Genomic DNA, 19,064 nt, shown 5'->3' with positions numbered 1-19,064 from the left:
AAACTGTTTGTAATTGTGGTTTCAATATGAATTTTTACTACAAGTAGAACTGGTCTAATGATGGATAGACTTGCACTATCGGGATAAGTTCTCAATCCCAGTGACATCTAATCTGCCGAAATTGACATTTTGAGCCATTTCAGGGTCCCTACGTAAACATTGTTCATTAAGAGTTGTTACCAACATATTCACATAGCACAGTTCGTCTAAACATTACGAGTAGCTATTCCATAGAATCGGGGCCAGATCATAGAATTTTATCATTTCATGAAATGCCATTTAAGAATTGAAAGACATGGTTAGGTTAGGTTTGACTTTTTCATAATGTAGCCAACCGATCAATTCATGAAATGATTGCCCATTTGATTGATCATTTCACATCATGAAATGATCAATGCTATATCTGGCCACGACATACATTATATGCAATCAAGCAACTCATTCAGATCATACAACAACCTAGACAATAGTTCTAGACCCGTCAACTTTCCACGAAATCGATTTGTAATTAATTATCAGTATCCTTGAAATTGTTCGTTGCTCCTTATTTGAGATTGACAAGGCCGATCCATCACGTATTTAGAAAAAAAACTATAGCAACTAATTACTCGGTATGCATATTATAACTCGAATATGGTCGTTTATCTTCTATAAAGCGTGACGTCACGTGCGGGATTAAGATCAGATGTGGTATATAATGGGTCAGTGAGCTCAGAGCATCACAGTTCAAGTCGTGCCTTCCTTTGGTAGTTCACTCCTATCCAAAAATGAAGCTGGTAAATTTTGATTTTTGTTTTTGATTGAATTTTTAATTTTGCTATGTGATTTAGTTTTGCAATATTTGCGGCATTGTTGAAGCTTTTAGAATTTTTGTAGTCGAATATTTCTTTGCTACTCCAATTTATTGTGATGAGAAGATTTAGTTGAGTGTTTAAATACTTGCCGTTTAATTATTACTTAGCCATTTACGCTTTACCAAATTTTATTTTACCATACCAATTGATCATACGTCTTTTGACTAATGTTTGAAATGATTCCACAAAAGTCACATAACGACATAACACAAGAATAAATTAAATAGTCAAATTAATACTAAGCCTCGCTTTTGACAACCTCCTGACAGCCAGCATTCGTATAATACACTGTCAAATGGTAATCAAGTTATAAAACACGAGTATCTACAGAACGCTGGTATTCAGTAGGTACGAGATAGGTAAGACATGTACAACTTACCACTAGACCTTGGTTTCTTTTTTAGATCCAGGAGTCAATCCCACCCGTCGGTAACAGTCAGCAGGTGACCACCCCACCTGGTAAAGTTAGCGTAACGTATGTATGAATGTATGAGTGTTTGTCTGCTTCCAGTTCATCCTTGCTGCCCTCATCGCCGTCAGCTCCGCGGCCCGTTTGGAGCATCTGGAGCAGCAGCGAGGACTTAAAGAATATCTTCCTCCAGTTCAGTCTGGGCAGGGGCAGTTTGGTCAGCAGGGATTTGGTCAGAGCAGTTTTGGCGGCCATGGATCTAACGACTTCGCTTCTCAGGGATCGAATGGTCTTGACGCTGGGGACTCTGCTGGCTTCGGATCTGCTCCTCAAGGATTAAGGGCTGGCGCTGCTAGTGCCCGTGGTTTCTCCTCGTTCGATGCTGCCCGCTCCAACCAGTACCTGCCTCCTGACCACGGTCCTTCTAGCAGCCATGGTGCTCACGGCCAAGGTGAGTTTTAACACAGAACATTGACAATCTTCTTTGTTTTCTCTTTATTAGGTCAGATTGCTGTACATATAATAATTTTGAAAAAATAAAACAGAACAGCAATACGTCGAAATACAGGTAGCTTTAATAAAACCATAATTCATAAACATTCATTAGTCAGTGCCAGTGGGTGTTAAAACCGTAACAATATTAGATACTTTTATTTTTTTAATACTTATAATGACCTTTTTATACTTATAAGTAAGTAAGTTAGTAAATATTCTTTATTGCACCAAAATTATACATATACATAACATACATTTATTTTATACATAAGTTTGTATCATAGGGTATAGAAAATTCACAGAGAGGTCGTTATTCATTAGGCTTAGGCATAATATGATATTCTCCCAGAAGACTAACCAATCTGTTCATCTCTAATCTTACTCAAATCATTCACGTACCGAAAACCCTGATGTATGTTCATAAATTATAACAAATTTTTGGGGACAATCTTACACAGATCCCCAAACTAAGCAAATTTTGTACTATGAGTACGAGGCGACTATATATATTTAAACCCGCAATCTCCCGCTTTGTGGACAGGGTCACTACCGACTAGGCTAGGAGCCTATTATTCATTATTCGCATTGTGCACTTTTTATCAATATATCCTTATCATACTTATCTATGAAATAACATTGTGCCTCAAAATACATCTGTTGGCCAGAGTATTATTCAAATATTTCTTTTTAAGATGCTTTCGGAGCCTCCAGCAACCAGTTCGGTTCCCAGTCACAGTTCGGCCAGAATAACAAGTTTGGTACCCCGGGCTCAAGCAGCTTTGGATCTCAAGGCTTTGGCTCTCGTGGATCCCAGGGATCAGGCTTTGGATCTCAGAGCTCCAATGGCTTCGGCGCTCAAGGCTCCAGCTACGGCTCACAAGGCTTTGGATCCCAAGGCTCAAACGGCTTCGGATCCCAAGGCTCCAGCTTCGGATCCCAGGGTGCTCGTGGCCAACCGAACCTCCGCCAATACCTTGCGCCTAAGACCTCTTATGACAACACTCCGCAGCAGCCTTTCGACCCGGAGTCCGGCTACATCTATTAAATTCTTCGATTAACTTTAGTCATTGTCTAAGTCAGGATTCTTGCCTGTAATTAATTCACTGTATTAGTCAAACATTGTGTTCTAATAGTGCTCACTGTAAAAATATTCAAAGAAAATAAAGTATTGTAAAGTACGTTGGTGATTTTATTGTCCTATTAACATGACAAATATCTGGAAGACCGAGCTTTGCTCGGAAAACATATAATAATTCAAAAATGCGCGTTTTACCAGACATAAGACTTACCTAGATCGATTTTTCGCCCCCGAAATTATATAGCAAATTTTATCGAAATCGTTAGAGCCGTTTCCGAGATCCCCGAAATATATAACATACATACTGGGTGTTTCCTGTAACAGGAGCAATAAATTTAACTGGAGGCTGTGCGCCTCAAACTGACCAACATTTGTTCAGCAACTTTTTAAAATTATGAAATTTTGAGATTATACCTTTTTCATACTAATTAAATATTATTTTCAATGTACGCTGTCATCTAGTTGTTTGACGTTGCTTGTCACCCTTTAAACATAAACACATTTTGCAATACATTGCGTCTTAGAATTCTAACTTAAAAGTGTAATAAAAATCAAAACACAAGTTATTTTTAAAAGTTGCTGAACGAATGTTGGTCAGTTTAAGGAGTACAGCCTCCAGCTTAATTTATTGCTCCTGTTACAGGAAACACCCGGTATATACAAGAATTGTTCGTTTAAAGGTATAAGATGTATTAAGTCTCCGTCAAAAAAGTATTTTTTGTACATACTTTAATTACTGACTGTCCTTTTTTTGCACAGACAATTTCTATTATCGAGACGGTTCTTTTGAAGTGCAAATGTGCAAAAGACGAATTGATAACAAAATCATGTAGTACCTTTCTCTTGTAACTAAATACAACATTCGAGTTTTAAACACAAATTAAATCATAATATATTATTTGCACTATACGTAATATACCAAATCTCTTATTCTTGGAATCTGTTTCCGTAAGTCGGGAAAAAACAATAAGAGCAACAGGACTTCTATAGTTAGATTTTTATAAATTTTATAATGTACCATTGTTATTCTCTTTGCTGCCCTGCCTCCACCGATGGACAGCTGCCGGATTCCCGCCAGCCCGAATCATATTAACACATTCAGCCGGCCTGGCGAAGGTGACAATCGCTATCGCTACGACAAAGAATAGCTTTGTGTCTCTCTATCAATCTTCCATATAAGTGCGACAGTGACAGTTGCGTTTCGATCGCTACGGAGCGTAAGCGATTGGCATGTTGGCTACGCGCCCTTGCCGGCGCGTGCTACGCGCTACGAGTGTAGTCAATAACATGCAAAATTCCGTATATAAAAAAAACCGGCCAAGTGCGAGTCGGACTCGCGCACCGAGGGTTCCGTACTTTTTAGTATTTGTTGTTATAGCGGCAACAGAAATACATCATCTGTGAAAATTTAAACTGTCTAGCTATCACGGTTCATGAGACACAGCCTGGTGACAGACAGACGGACAGACGGACAGCGGAGTCTTAGTAATGGGTCCCGGTTTTACCCTTTGGGTACGGAATCCTAAAAAACCGGCCAAGTGCGAGTCGAGGTCTCGCACGAAGGGTTCCGTACCATTACGCAAAAAACCGGCAAAAAAATCACGTTTGTTGCATGGGAGCCCCACTTAAATATTTATTTTATTCTGTTTTTAGTATTTGTTATTATAGCGGCAACAGAAATACATCATCTGTGAAAATTTCAATTGTTTAGCTATCACGGTTCATGAGATACAGCCTGGTGACAGACAGACAGACAGACAGACAGACAGACAGACGGACAGACAGACGGACAGAGGAATCTTAGTAATAGGGTCCCGTTTTTATTCTTTGGGTACGGAACCCTAAAAAAGTAACGTAAATGCCCATTAAAAAAAAACCCAGTCTTTATTTATTCAGGTAAGATTTTAATAGTATTGAATATTAAATTTATATTTATGGTAACTGCGGAATTATTTTTCTCTTTTTTTCCCAGCTGTTACCAGTGGCCGTACCGTATCGTACTTGTATGGGGGCAAGGATACTCAGTATACGTAAATAATTTAAAAACTACTCATTTTGCTTTGAACAACGTGCTATATTTCAAATACATTGTTTAATACAGTTATGAATTATACATTGTTCAATACAGTTATGAACTCGTCCCACGGGCAAAAACCATTTGCATCAACAGCACAACCTTCCATTTGCAGCAGCGCCTCCAGCGGCGGATTTGTTTTACTGGCTTCAACGCCATCTCTGATATGCTTTGAGGACTGATACACGTAGCGCACGCGCAGCAGCTCTCTACCATGCACTTCGTCGTACCACTTCTCAAACAATACTTTCCCGCCAATAGGCTCCTTCTCATACTGACCATTCAGAGTGTAGTTTTTAAAATTTAAAGAAGACAATAAACAACTTATATTGGCATCGTGCGCCACTAGAAGATAGAATTTCTTAGTACCGTTTTCAAATACATCGGTCATATATTCAAGTAATGTTGAAGACATATCTTTGTCAGAGGGCTTAGTTCTGTAGATCACATCTTTAGAAGCTTCTGATACTGCTGTTAATTTTTTCCATTGCTCTGTTGTTCGTATTTGGCCCCAAGCTACCTCGTCCAGAGGCTTCCCGTCATAGTATTCCATCAAGAAATGATCCAAAAAAAGATAACCGTAGCTTAAACCCCCTGTGGTAGTCGGTTTCCCATCTATTACACTAACTTCATTTTCAAATGTACACAAATCACAAATATTGTTATTATTGCAAATTGTCGAATTTCCAAGATCCACAATTTTATTTAATTCTAAATAGGCATCTGTCAAGTCGAGGCTATTCAATTTGATTTCCATGGCGCTTTTAACTTCTTGTATAAACTCTTCCGTGTCAATTTTTAGTACTATTTTAAAAACTGGGTCCGCATCTGTGGTATCCTTATAATAAAGATCTACACCAAAACCTGCACCTTCAACAAAAGCTTTTGCAGTTCCTTTAGTCCTTTCCACATTGTTAGCGTATACAAAAACGTCATTTTCGATAGAATTAGTCTGTAGTAACTTCTCTTCAACCAACCAATCATAAACATATTTCCCCATAGCTTTTTCCAGGACGCTTCCTTTTGCGGTTAAATAACCTGCTTCTTCGTTAAATGTAGCCCAAGTTTTTGGGGAATACAACGTCATGTCACTGGTTGTCGGTGTCCGAATATTATGTCTCGACAGAGCGATCACTTGTTGCAATTTAAGGCCATGACTGCTAACAGTGTTAAGCAATAGTATAATATATAACAATTTAATATACATGTCGATATTCAGCAGTTTGACTTACGAATGAACTGATTGGGTCCAATGGTGCAGTTTGGCTTATGGACTGACTGAATTGAATCTATATTGCAGTTTTTATAACTTTTGTTCATACAAATATGATGTCACGCCAAAAATATCTCATAGATATATTGATAGTAGAAGAGGTGTAACGTCTAAGTAAAAATATATTGCTCATCAATTTGACAGCCAATCAAGATGGTGTTATACAGGTACGCGGTAGGCCGTCAGAACGACTGCATAATGTGCGAACTACAGAGCCGTACAGCGCCATCTTGCGCGGACCGTTGGTAATACGGCATCCCATATCGGACGATATTGGCTCTCAATACCGGATTTAATACCGGTAGGGTCAGGTGGGGTAAATATATAAGACACGGGTAAAAATAAGACTTTTAACACTCAAAAACTTATTCTACTTAATTCCTTTTCCATTCGAAAAGAAGCCTTTGAATGTAGTCTTTTTTTTGGGTTCCGTACCCAAAGGGTAAAAACCCGTGGTAAAAACGGAACCCTATTACTAAGACTCTGCTGTCCGTCCGTCTGTCTGTCTTCTGTCTATCACCAGGTTATATCTCATGAACCGTGATAGCAAGACAGTTGAAATTTTCACAGATTATGTATTTCTGTTGCCGCTATAACAACAAATACCAAAAAGTACGGAACCCTCGGTGGGCGTGGGTTTTTAAATGGAGGAACTAGTTTTTTGCTCGGTGCGCGGGGCCCGAGGGCCCCGCGGTCATCGTGTTGTTGTTGTTGTTTTGTTGTTTGTGCTGTTGTTTTTGGTGCTGTTGTTTTGGTGCTGTTGTTGATGTTGGTGCAGTTGTTTTTGGTGCTGTAGTTGTTGGTGCAGTTGTTTTTGGTGCTGTAGTTGTTGTTGGTGCTGTTGTTTGTGCTGTTGTTGTTGTGTTGTTATTGTTGTTGTTGCTGCTGTTGTTAATGCAGTAGTTTTGTTTTCCAATGGAAAAAGTAATAAAGTTGTACTTTTGTTAGAAAGAAAAGATCCGCATGCGAGCACTTCATACCCGCAGCTCGGCCTTCGGCCTCGCGTGCTTGGGAAATCGTAAGGGACGCTTCGGGCCTTCGGCCCTACGCGGAGCTCGGCCTTCGGCCTTCGGAGGGTTGGTTTTGCTTTGGGCAGTAAGCGGGAAGTTGGAGCTTAAACACGACCCAATAGTAAAAATGTCTTGACAAGCTCACGTCGGGCCTACGGCCTTCGGCCTTCGGCCCGCCGTTTCGCTTGTCTAAGACATTTTTACTATTGGGTCGTGTTTAAGCTCCAACTTCCCCCTCTCGTGTGACGCTTCGGGCCTTCGGCCCTACGCGGAGCTCGGCCTTCGGCCTTCGCAGGCCTTGACGCTCCGCCGTCGGGCCTTCGGCCCGCCGGTTTCGCTTATCAACACAGTTGACTTGGTAGAACGCTTGGAAGCACTGCATTCACGCAGCTCGGCCTTCGGCCTCGCTTTAAATTACTTGGGGTTGGCACGCTTGGGAGTCGGGGTGAAGGCTCCGGGCCTTCGGCCCTCCGCCGGGGTCGGCCTTCGGCCTCGCCCAAAATTACTGGGGGTTGGCCACGCTTGGACATTCGGAGTGAAGCTCCGGGCCTGACGGCCCGTCGCGGGGTCGGCCTTCGGCCTCCCAGCCTGAAGCTCGCCCTTCGGGCGAGCTTAACCTACTCGAAAATTTGGCTTTGCCCCTGTCCGCCGCCATTTTGGATTTTTCCAAAAAAAAATTTCGCCATACTAATCTTGGACTCCGAGGCTCGCCGCATGCCAAATCTCAGCGCGCTCGGACCAACTTGAAAAAAAAAAAAGTCGGCCATTTTGAAAAAAATTAAATGCAGTTGTACTTCTCTCGGGGCCCTTTATGACATTTTGTCGAGCACCCCCCACTCATCTCGCACCGTTTAAAAGTTGCCATACAAATAAAAAGTGGCCATTTTTTCCGCCATTTTGGATTTTTTCAAAATAAAAAATTTCCATATCAATCTAGGGGACCCCGAGATTCCGTGACCAAAATGTCAGCGCGCTAGGACAAACTTGAAAATCGGCCGCCATTTTTAATCCGCCATTTTGAAAAAAAAAATGGTGGCTTCAAAAACTGCCAGGGTCTCTCTATGACATTTGGTCGAGCACCCCCCACCTAGGTCTTACCGTTTAGCCGGGCTGTCCAACATTTTTTTAACCAAATCCGGTAGACGAAAAGTCAGATTTTTCTGGTACTCATCGGACCGACCTCTATACGACCGTACCATACTCAAATACCCCCCGGACCTCCTTCTGGGAGAACAATTGTGTCAATCAGTCATGGGATTGCGGCTTTATATTAGATAGAGATAGAGATAGAGAAATAGAGAATAGAGAGAATAGAGAGAATAGAGAGAATAGAGAGATAGAGAGATAAAGAGATAGAGAAATAGAGAAAATAGAGAAATAGAGAATAGAGATAGATAGATAGGAATTAAATAGGTAGGTATAACAAGTTTTTGAGTGTTAAAAACTTATTTTTACCCGTGTCTTACTCGTGTATTTACCCCACCTGTACCTGTACCTATACAAGATTTAAAAAATATTTTTAAGGCAATTTCTGTTAAGTCGTCAATGTAAATGAGCGGTTTTTAATGTTCTGTATTCAAAACAATACAAATATTCTTTATTGCTCACCAATATGAAATCGTATTTTATACAACCGTGATATAATAGAGAGCTTTTCAGTCGAGTACCGTGTTTTACTTTCCGTGTTTTGTTTCAAGGTACGAGATTAAAAAGCTTGATTACATCACTATTGTATATAATATACTCTAAGAGTCATCTAAAATAATACTTTTTTTACTATAAAGCCTAAATAATAAATGAAAATTGATAATTATCTCTGTAGACAAAAATAGCCGCACGTTTATGTCTTTTCTATGGGAGCGTGGCGGCACGTGATTGGTCAAATTGTTTTATAGATGACTACAGCGTATCGAAATGAATATTATAGTTGAGTTGGGAGTCCATACATGAAAAGTACCTACTCAATTATAGTTCGGTATACGAAATCTTAATTTATCCATTGTAGTCGACGAGTAGAAAAGGAACATTTTATAATCTATGCTACTTCTGTAACACTAAAGCCCATCGTCTGTTACACTAAATGGAACTTATTTTATTTTATTTTGTATTTATTTGGAATTTTCTTCAGGCCATTCATTTCGTATTTATTTGTGACTAACATTAAGACAGGAATACTCGTAATTGTTAATACCACATTATGGGACCACTGCCTGAAATAAAAAACAATTTAACTTTTAAACGTCTTTTACAATAAATTCATCTTTTATTCGCAAAATATGATAAGTTGTATCGAACAATTTCTGATATTTAATTATTTAATCAGGATCACCTGATTAAATAATTCATAGACGAATAATACATATTCTTGGCAACGTCATATTTTGTCAATTGTTATCAAACAAAGAGACTTTAAGAGACATATTTATTGTTTAATTAGGTGCAATTTGAAGGCATCGGATGTTAGTAGAGCACGTTACACGTTGTGACTAGCCATATGCTCTATCCATAAATATAAAACATTTAAATAGTAAGAAGCCTTAGATTCAAAATAAAATTAGTTTTTTTTATAATATTCATATGATCTTATGTCGATTTATTTGATTTTTTCTCTTTCTAGGGTTTTGACAAAACATTACAATATAAATACAATTGTATTAAAGTATAAACAATAAGAAAACTATTAGACAAAAACTTAGAAAATAACAACAACTTTTGAAAACAACGCCATCTGTGGGCCGCGTGAGAAATTCAGTGCATTATGATGTACGTATAAAAGTATTGACTATCGAAACATTATCAACGAGCTGTTTAATGTTCAAGTGGTTGCATGAGAGGGATCATAGATGGCTCTGATTAAGGTATTACATCGTGGTCAATCAAAAACATATCTTATGTATGAGGAATAAGGATTACACGAAAGACATGTTGTTACGACTTTTTGTTCTGAGAAATCGAATGTCCGCACAGATGCGTGTCCGACTTATGTTATCAAATAAAAATGAGACTTAATTTAAGGAAGTAAGAGCTATATTATGAAAATTGCAATCTTAAATTTGATAGGTAAGTTTTATTGTAGACATAATGTGGACAGAGATTCCGAGAACCATGTCGACATTACGCAGGTGCATCGCAGGTGTTATTGTAATGTAGACATAATGTGGACAGAGATTCCGAGAACCATGTCGACATTACGCAGGTGCATCGCAGGTGTTATTGTAATGTCGACAAACGAAATCATATAAAAGGGAGTAGGCAAGGGTCAGAATTCAGTTTTACTTTGTGCTTCGGACCGGCAATTGACTCTGGTTTAATAGTGTTTGAAAAAATTACTGGTGAGTGGAAAATCTCTGTTCATTTTTCTAAGTGTTTGACTTTATTTAGGACAAGACTTAGTCTTTGACCTGATGAAGTTAGCCTTTGGAAATTGTGTCTTTGTTTGGCTTTGCGGAAACTATGTTTGTTTTCGTAATGGATAAACTTTGATACTATCGAGCAGTGTGTTTCCACTTTTGCTATTAATTTTAACAGGAGTTTTGTAATGAAGGTTTAACATCAAGTGAATACTCTGCCACGATATCTATTATTTGGTTTTACTGAGGGCAAACGTCTTCAACAAGGCTAAGTTTAGAAGATGTGTTATTTTTCGGACGAATGGGGTCTATGAACTCATATCGTTTGGACTTAATGCATCCGGGCTGAGTATTTCATTATCATTTTATGCCTTCATAAAATAATAATCTAATTAAATTGTTTTGATTAAATATTTGCGTTATGATCGTTTGTTTTAAATGTAAATATAATGCCTATATGACATAATTTATAAAGTAATAAAAATTATTTGTTTGAAAATAATATCGAACAACTCCTACTTGTTTTTTATTTGATTCAAAGCCAGATCAGTGTCTAGACAGACAGTAGTCTAGCCTTTCACTTGCTATCCAAAACGGTGACAAACGGCAAATGGAAGGAGGTCTTTCTTTTACCAAGATGAGGGTGTACTTGGCGCTTTCTCTTTACCAACATAGAAAGCGAAATATCTCTCCCTCCCTGGTCTCCAATGCCCAACTGTTAGACTAAAGCGAGGGCATCACGTGCGTGCCATTGAGTGTAAACTCTGCTCGTTTGAAACCTACAGTATTTGGAGGTCTTGTATTTTAAATATATTTATATGTGCCATTTATAGACATAATAGGGACCTAATCTATCCAAGTGCTGTCCCTGCCTCTGTGCAACCCGCCTTGGAGGGGATTAAACACACAGGCCGATTAGCTTTGTTGTATCAACTTGGCCGGTTGAACGATTAGCTCTCTAATTAGGGAAATCACTTGCGTGTTTTTTCAAAGTACTAGGTCAATGGTAAGTACAATCTGTGCTTTGATTACACTAGAATAGGCCAGTGTATTAGGAGTAGGGTAGATTCACACACCATTTGTTAGGAGTTAGGGACTCTTTTAATGCTTGATCTAAAAATCTGATATATGGTTGATATATATATTTTTCTTCATTATCCTGAAAAGCGTACGTGTAATAGGCAAGGGGTTTAATTGCCTAGATATTCCTATTTTATAATGAATCTGCGTAAAAAGGTATTGTTGTATATAAAATCTTATACTATTTGTTTTATTTTGCTAAAATTTCTAGTGTTTTGATGCGGGAGCGAGGTACTGAATATTTCATTCTGGTTTCCAAGGTATATACAAAATAAATTCCAAAAATGTCAAGCTGGGTTTAGGCATACTTACCGTTCTGGAATAGAAGAATGGTTTGTTTTAGGGATCCCTTGGCAGGCAAGAGCAGTCCAATGGGAGGAGTCAAGAGTGGAATAATGCTCGACTTGATATTTCTGTTTCATAAAATAGTTAACAAATAAATTTGGTACTTCGTTTGTGCGTCTAAAGACTGGAAATGCAGTCTATTCTTTTAGTTTTGGGGATTGGGGAAAAGGGATCAGTATCCCTAGCTTTTGGACATAAAAAAATAAGTAATTTTGATTGACTGATGATACTTGGCGCTTCTTTCATCAGATCATCTAGGAATGCTTAGGTTGCGAAGCGTTGGTCTTAGCCCGTCTGGCTACAATGTTAGGATAGGTGACCCGATTGATGTTTTGGATTGGGATAAGGCCTTCTGACCCGCATCGAGCATGCGAAGCAGTACGTGTGAACTCACACATCGTTTAGAAGGTGATAGTATAATTATAACTTTCCCTAAAAAGCTAGGGTGTAAATGGGCTTATCCTGGGAGTGCTGCTTCGTATGTTATCCCGAAGGCTTAATAGGCGTAGCGGGACTTCACCAAAAACATTTTTAAACTCATTTTACTAACTACATTTTCAATCTTATACTAACCATGTATGCTGCAATTACCTAAATAACGTCATATGTAGTATGCCTTTAACAGCATTTACATTACACAAATAGATTTAACTAAATTGTAATATTAATTTCATCACTGCGCTCGGGTTTCTATTTTGGAGCTCTTCACTACGCTCAGTATTCAATTATGGAATCCTTCGCTTAGTTCAAGATTCGATGTACGCCTTCATCGTAAATACGTCATTTTGCTCTCTCTTGTGACTTAATCTACTATTTCTACTCTCGTAACTATTAAAATATTCTTTAGTGTTATAATAAAATATAATCTTCAGTACCATAAATATTTATTCCTTAAAATAAGGGTCCAAAATATAGTTGTTACTCATTAAAGAATCTAGGGTTCCGCGGTTCACTTCGAGGGGTTCTAACACTAGACTAGACGATCACATGGCCAAATTTTAGGGGTAAATTCTTAAGAGGTGTTTAGCATAAGATTTAGAATAAGAGTAGTTTTAATAGTAATAGTTGGGGGTGGTGACATTTTGGAAGCCGTGACCAGTATCTGAAATGTGCCTTGGGGTACATTTTGGTGTAACGTGACGCAGGATTTATTTTACCTGGGTTACTATGGTTTTTCAAATTATATAAAAAAGTAGCCATCGGCTACATTTTGTTGACGTGAAACGGAGTGTGTACACTATATTTTGGACTTTTAAGAGAAAATAACTGACCTTTTGGAGATAAAAAGACAAATTTTGACTTCATTATTTAATAACTAAGGCTTTAAATACATTTTTTCAGCTTTCAGTCTTAGTTCAGGGTAATGTTCTTAGAGATACTGCTGCCAGGAAGTTACCAATTTTTCATCTTCCATATTCTTTCATCACAGTCATGTTAGGGACTTTTAGGAACAATCTTCATTTTTGTAACTGCTAGTGTATCTTGTATCTGAGAAATAAAAATAGACACATTAGTTAAATAATATTGCCTTTTTAAATAAGAAATTTACTAGTAGGTTAACACTTAAGATGAGTTGAGACGGGATAATTTATAACAATGTCATGTAAGAGTACTTCAGTTTAGATAATGGGGGGTGAACCTTATTACATTAGCCACAGAACCATAATGTATTAGACTGATGATGATGAGCAGTGGGGTATAAAACACTTCAAAATTACAAGTAGTCTAAAGGAATGGGGCTGAAGTCTAACTTTTTTATTAATAACAACGCAAATGTGACACTACATTTGACAAATAGATAGATAGTAGTGTGCAGGTTATAGCAGTTAAAATGAAATTAGCTAGGGGTACAGGGGAGACATTCACATTGGGTTCCTTATCGTTAGGTGACTTATAGGTATTTCACTTTCATAGGCATAGGTATTTTATGAATGTACAGTACATATTCAATATGATCGAGTAGGTTTAGACTTTAAGGTACCTGACGTAAGGCGATGCAACATATAAAGCCATCTTTCTTGTTGTATCCAGTATAAAAAGCAGTCTTCAAATACGGGCATTTTTTCTTGATTTTCTACTTTATAATCATTTTTAACCTCTAACACTGCATATTCCAATAATTATTGTTGTATTTCATCCATAATTCGCGGCAAAATCCTTTTGTAGATTCATGTGAGTGATATTTCAATCTGTAAACAAGAATTTTCATTGAAAGATTGACACAACGTACATAATTTTCACAAGATTGTTCATGCGGCATTACTGGAACAAAACAATATTTAAGGGCTAAAGTATAATACTAACTTGTTCTTTGAAGTTAGTTACATTCCAAACATTTGTTTTATTTGACTTGGAATCACATATCGCCAGTTCACATTTTATGCGAACGTCCATGTTTTGTTTTGAAAGAAAACGTTTTGCGGATGGTTGGTACCATTGGTACATATCACAGATATACTTTGACACGGCGACTTTATCAGTAGAGGAAGGCGGCTGATTTGAAAAATATAGGCGCAAGATTGACTAGTTAGGTTCGTTTTACTATAGCAAGGCATCAAAATGACATTTATGCGTTCAACTCGTTACGTTGGTAGTATGAATTTAGTATAACTAGACATAAGACTTAGAGGGAGAGGGGAGATGACCGAGCGGGGTGGTCTTGCGTCTTTTGATAGGAGTAGCAGGGATAGCGCAACCATTGCGTATATTCTGTAAATGGGTTGAGTTTATCTCGTTAACTTGGTAGTTAGATGATTTTTACAAATGCGATTTTTTAGGGTTCCGTACCAGGGGGGTGCAAAGGGAGCCTTTGTGGTGCGACTCTGTCAGTCTGTCTGTCACATTGCTAAATATCTCGAGAACTAATTAAGCTATTGATTTTTTTATTTTATTGCTATTTAAGTAGGGTGGTATGAAGGAATTGGTAAAATATAAGGACGAAATGGAAGCAGGAGGGTTTTGTGGTTTAAAAAATAAAACAAACATCATTTGTGTACCTACATTCATTAACAACTTAAAATTTTTATATGGGCAATATTCATTGGAGTACCTGAAACAAAAAGAAAACTTATTAACGGTTACATTTAAATCATCCATTTGAGGGGGTACAGCATCATTTTGAATACTATTTTAATCTAGGAAATTATTAAACAGATCCACAGGAAATATTAAGTTTCATCTAGAACAAAACTATTCTTCAAAACTTTAGAGAAGTTTGAGAACCTTTGCTTTACAGGTTGTATTTCCATAAGTTTAAATCACGAATAAGCTAGAAAATAAGTTTAGTTAGTAAACAGAATTAGAATAGGGAGGATATGTAAGCCTAAAGACATTTTCATCTTTTCACTCTTTCATCGGGAACTCTCCGTTTAGGCTTTTTGAAATATTTGTGATAGATGTAAGCCATGAGTTTTTAAGCATATAATAAGTTTTGTATTTATATAATGAGATAAAATACCTGTCTTAAGTGGGAAAAGTTAGTAGATGTACAGTGAAGGCGGGAATGTTGACGCTGCGGGGGAATGTCAGTTCTTCAAAAAAATGCTAGAAACAGAAAGAAAAATAGTTAGCTAATAGGGTATATTTAAGAAAACCTATTTATAAGGTTAATTTAAAGTATTTATTATTATTATTTACTATAAGTACTTAGGGTCTTCACAATTAAGAAAAAGGAAATTTAGGATATTTTTGCTTTACGGGGCAAATTTCTATAAATTAGGACACAAATAGGCTAGATTCAGGTTAACAGGATTAAAACTAGGTTAGTTAACAGAATTAGAATAATATGTATAACGCTAGGAATGTTCTTTCTAGGGAACCTCTCCACTTATTCCTTAGGGTTTTGAAATAAGTCAGTCTTTGAAATCAATTATTTTTTTTTTTGTCAAACCTAAGAGTAACTGTCAACTAGTAGTATGGGGTTGTACTTACTTTATATATTTATTTATCATTCTTTTATTCAAGACAATAAATGGTCCAATGAGTGAATGTTTCTTCAAAATACATTTGTCATGGTATCTTCATAATATAGAGCCAATTTATTTTGTTCCGGTAAACAGTTTATGCTTATCGGGTACCCGGGGATCATATCAGCAGGGTTGTTGGCTTGCTGTAAAAAAAAAAAGATCAGGTTGTAAGCTTAATTTTCTTTATTTCTATTATATTAGATAGGCAACTAAAAACAAACAAAAAAATGTTTTAAATACTCATCTTAACTGATTATTTTCTGTTTTGAAACATACAACAGTAGAGGGGAGCATTATATATAGAATTTTAACAACAGGGCTAAGTAGTTACTTATTATTCAACAAGAAACCTTAATGCAAGTCTGTAAGGGACAGGAATCATTAGACAGTAGATTTCATGACAGATAGTTCAATTTGTGATCAATTATTTAGTGCTAAAGTAGGTTTCATCTTTTAAAAAACATTTTTATCTAACAAAGAAATATATTAATAGAACCTTACCTTGCTTGTGCAATAAATTTTCCAAGTTTAAAACTCAGTTCATGCACAATAACGATGTGTAGGCCTGTTAAACATCCTTTATAGACTGATCGTACACTGGATCGTAGTAAAAAAGCACTAGATTCATCCATAAGTTGACGAGAAAAGAGGGAACATTGGCCATATAATATTTCTGAGTTCCACGTCATTTTGTTTTCTACCGATTTTACGATAGGTTATATTACGAAAATCACACGAGCGCTCTCAGAGGCAATCTTTGCTTTGCTTTCTGGTTTTCAAATTAGGTCCATCTGGACAATTTTGTTGTTGCAAATCACTTACGAAACAATGTCACATCGTAGATAGACACGACTTCCATTACAAGAATGGCGTCTTCAGTTTTGTTCCCAGCGTTTATCGGATGTTTAGGTATTTGAAAAGTATAACGCCGGTAACTGGAATAGGTAACTGTCCTGAATAATAAATAAGGAAAAATGAACGTCGTTTCAAGAAGAAAATACATAGGTATTTAAACAATTGACAGTAGCGAAGGTTGCCATAGACAAATCAAGTTAAGCAGGTGTTAAACATTTCGATTCAGTCTAGAGGTTTGGTTGTGGTTTTGAAGCTATTAAATTGATTAGTTAAATTTTCCCATTGTATAATGCATATTTATCTTTAAATTAATATGACGTGCAATTTTAAGGCCTAAATAATAATTTATTTTGCTACGCCATCTATTAGAAACTTACTTAACTAAGTCCGATACACTACATTCATAGACAAACAAACTATACCCGACCCAATTGCGTGGGTTGTGTTCGGTGTGTTGCAGGGGATGTTAGAGCATGTTTTGATTTCGTCACATTATACTCACGGGCGCTCGCGCACCTCTATAAAAGAATATTGTCTATGCGGAAAAGCGGGTTTACACTGTCGTTTTCATACAGTATTGAAATTAATTAATGAATCGATTGCTAATTATTTCTTCATAAAAAACAGATTAGATTGATCTTTAGAAAAAATATATGACCAATTAAAAATCATTTCAATAAAATTATTTCTTTCTGATATTTTGATCTGTCGTTAATAGTCTTGGGTGGTCTTGGGTTTTGGCAATAACCTGGCGGTAAGTTTATTTGGTTTCAATTTTGACAGTTCAGTTTGATATTTAATTTGCAAAATAAACAAAGTGAATTTACGGATAAAAGATTGTTTTAGTGAAAAAGTGTAGAAAGTGTAGTGGTATTTGATTCAAATTATGTTAAAATGAGTATAATTTGTGATTATTGTTGTGCGCGAGTGATAAAAATTGGTGAATTTTACAATTAATTTGACTTTCAAAGTCAAGGCAGAGGCTTTATAACAACGTTGAAATCTGTGGAATTGCTGAAAGTGACACAGACGTGCTACAGCTGGCTAAGGCGTTCACGCAACTGCTGGACTTGAACCAGGCAATCAGGAGATATTCAAGAACACAGGAAGAAAAAACCTTACCTGACTGACACCCATCAGATCAGACAGCGTGTTAGGATCAACGCTTCAATCACGGTTTCCCTGCGCGACAGTAAACACGACGAATGATGTGCAGTTGCTTCAATAAAGGCTCAAGATATAAATGAAGAAGGAGAGAGCAAGGTGTTCTTTAGATAATTGTTGGCACACACACCATCATAACTACTATGGATGATTAATAAAACACTCAAGGAAACCTCTTTGCAAGTATGTTTAAAGTCAAGATAAACAGGTGATTGCACGGGTCGAGGACAGAGACAAAAGAATCTTTAAGGTGCTGGACTGGAGGTGATTTGGAAAACTTAGTATGTACTCTTTTCTTCTTTTGCCTCCTTTGTTTTTAAAGAATTGCGGAATAAACCATTTATATGTATGAAATTATTTATATACAGTGGATTTCATTTATTGCCAACTTGGTTGTAGCGATTATTCGGCCCATGAATTAAAAGCATACTTTAGTGCTGAATTTATGTGGATATAGCAACTTCGAGAGTAGCAAAAGTATCTTTAATAAACCATATTTGTAACAAGTTCTTACAAATCCCATGCAGATATTGCGACCGGAGTTGATTAACAAAGGACAGAGAGTTTTACTTTCTTAACTTTCATTTACCCACATCGACAGATGACTAGCAACTGTGGTGACCTTTTGTTTATGGATGGATAAACAGTAGTTCGGAACGTATTCACATTTCGGATTTAAAGTTATACATATGTCTTTATCTCTTTACATTTGCCTATAACATGCGAGTACAACTTTTGACAAGTCCAAAACAATTTCCAGGTTATGTTAATATATAAAATATATTATAGTGATTATATAAAATATAATACTAAGTTGGCGTTTAGATCTCTGAAGCATTCGAATAGTTTTATAATTACATGCTTTCTTGATTTTTCTAATTGATATTCGGTAGGTAACACATTTTCAAGAGATTCCGGAATAATTTGTACATAGGTATATGCGTAGGTATTTGCGTTATATTGTGTGGATTACAGAATTATTTTTGTTAGTCATTATTTAAAACACCAGTTTTGACTGTGGAATAAGTTGAGTGCGACTCAGAATTATGTTTTCATTATTTATGTGCTCAGTTAGCAGTATTATCCGTTTGTAGGAATGCAAGGTGGTTAAT

At 36.9% G+C, this 19,064-nt stretch overlaps 1 protein-coding gene and 2 long non-coding RNA genes across 4 annotated transcripts; 1 reads left to right on the top strand and 2 right to left on the bottom strand.

Moving 5' to 3' along the window:
- The first annotated feature begins 696 nt into the window (after positions 1–696).
- On the top strand, positions 697–2,923 carry LOC134749570 (filaggrin-2-like). 2 transcript variants are annotated; one of them, XM_063684567.1, is made up of 4 exons: positions 753–776; positions 1,259–1,297; positions 1,366–1,714; positions 2,451–2,923. In XM_063684567.1, the coding sequence occupies exons 1-4, from the start codon at positions 768–770 to the stop codon at positions 2,801–2,803; spliced, it is 750 nt and encodes a 249-aa protein (XP_063540637.1). In that variant the 5' UTR covers positions 753–767; the 3' UTR covers positions 2,804–2,923. The 2 variants fall into 2 exon arrangements, with proteins under 2 accessions (XP_063540638.1, XP_063540637.1); XM_063684568.1 differs by lacking the exon at positions 1,259–1,297 and having other exon boundaries at positions 697–776.
- Positions 2,924–13,240: 10,317 nt separating this feature from the next.
- On the bottom strand, positions 13,241–14,398 carry LOC134749196 (uncharacterized). The gene is made up of 3 exons (XR_010128471.1): positions 14,273–14,398; positions 13,950–14,157; positions 13,241–13,456 (listed from the first exon to the last, which is right to left on the bottom strand). It is a non-coding gene; the product is annotated as an uncharacterized LOC134749196 (long non-coding RNA).
- Positions 14,399–14,952: 554 nt separating this feature from the next.
- On the bottom strand, positions 14,953–16,955 carry LOC134749377 (uncharacterized). Its single transcript, XR_010128481.1, has 4 exons — positions 16,435–16,955; positions 15,899–16,076; positions 15,426–15,511; positions 14,953–15,017 (listed from the first exon to the last, which is right to left on the bottom strand). It is a non-coding gene; the product is annotated as an uncharacterized LOC134749377 (long non-coding RNA).
- Positions 16,956–19,064: the final 2,109 nt, after the last annotated feature.

Source organism: Cydia strobilella, chromosome 18 (assembly GCF_947568885.1).
Source record: "Cydia strobilella chromosome 18, ilCydStro3.1, whole genome shotgun sequence".
Taxonomy (NCBI): Eukaryota; Metazoa; Arthropoda; class Insecta; order Lepidoptera; family Tortricidae; genus Cydia; species Cydia strobilella.
Note: the sequence above shows the minus strand (reverse complement) of the source record. Positions and strands in the feature narration are given on the sequence as shown.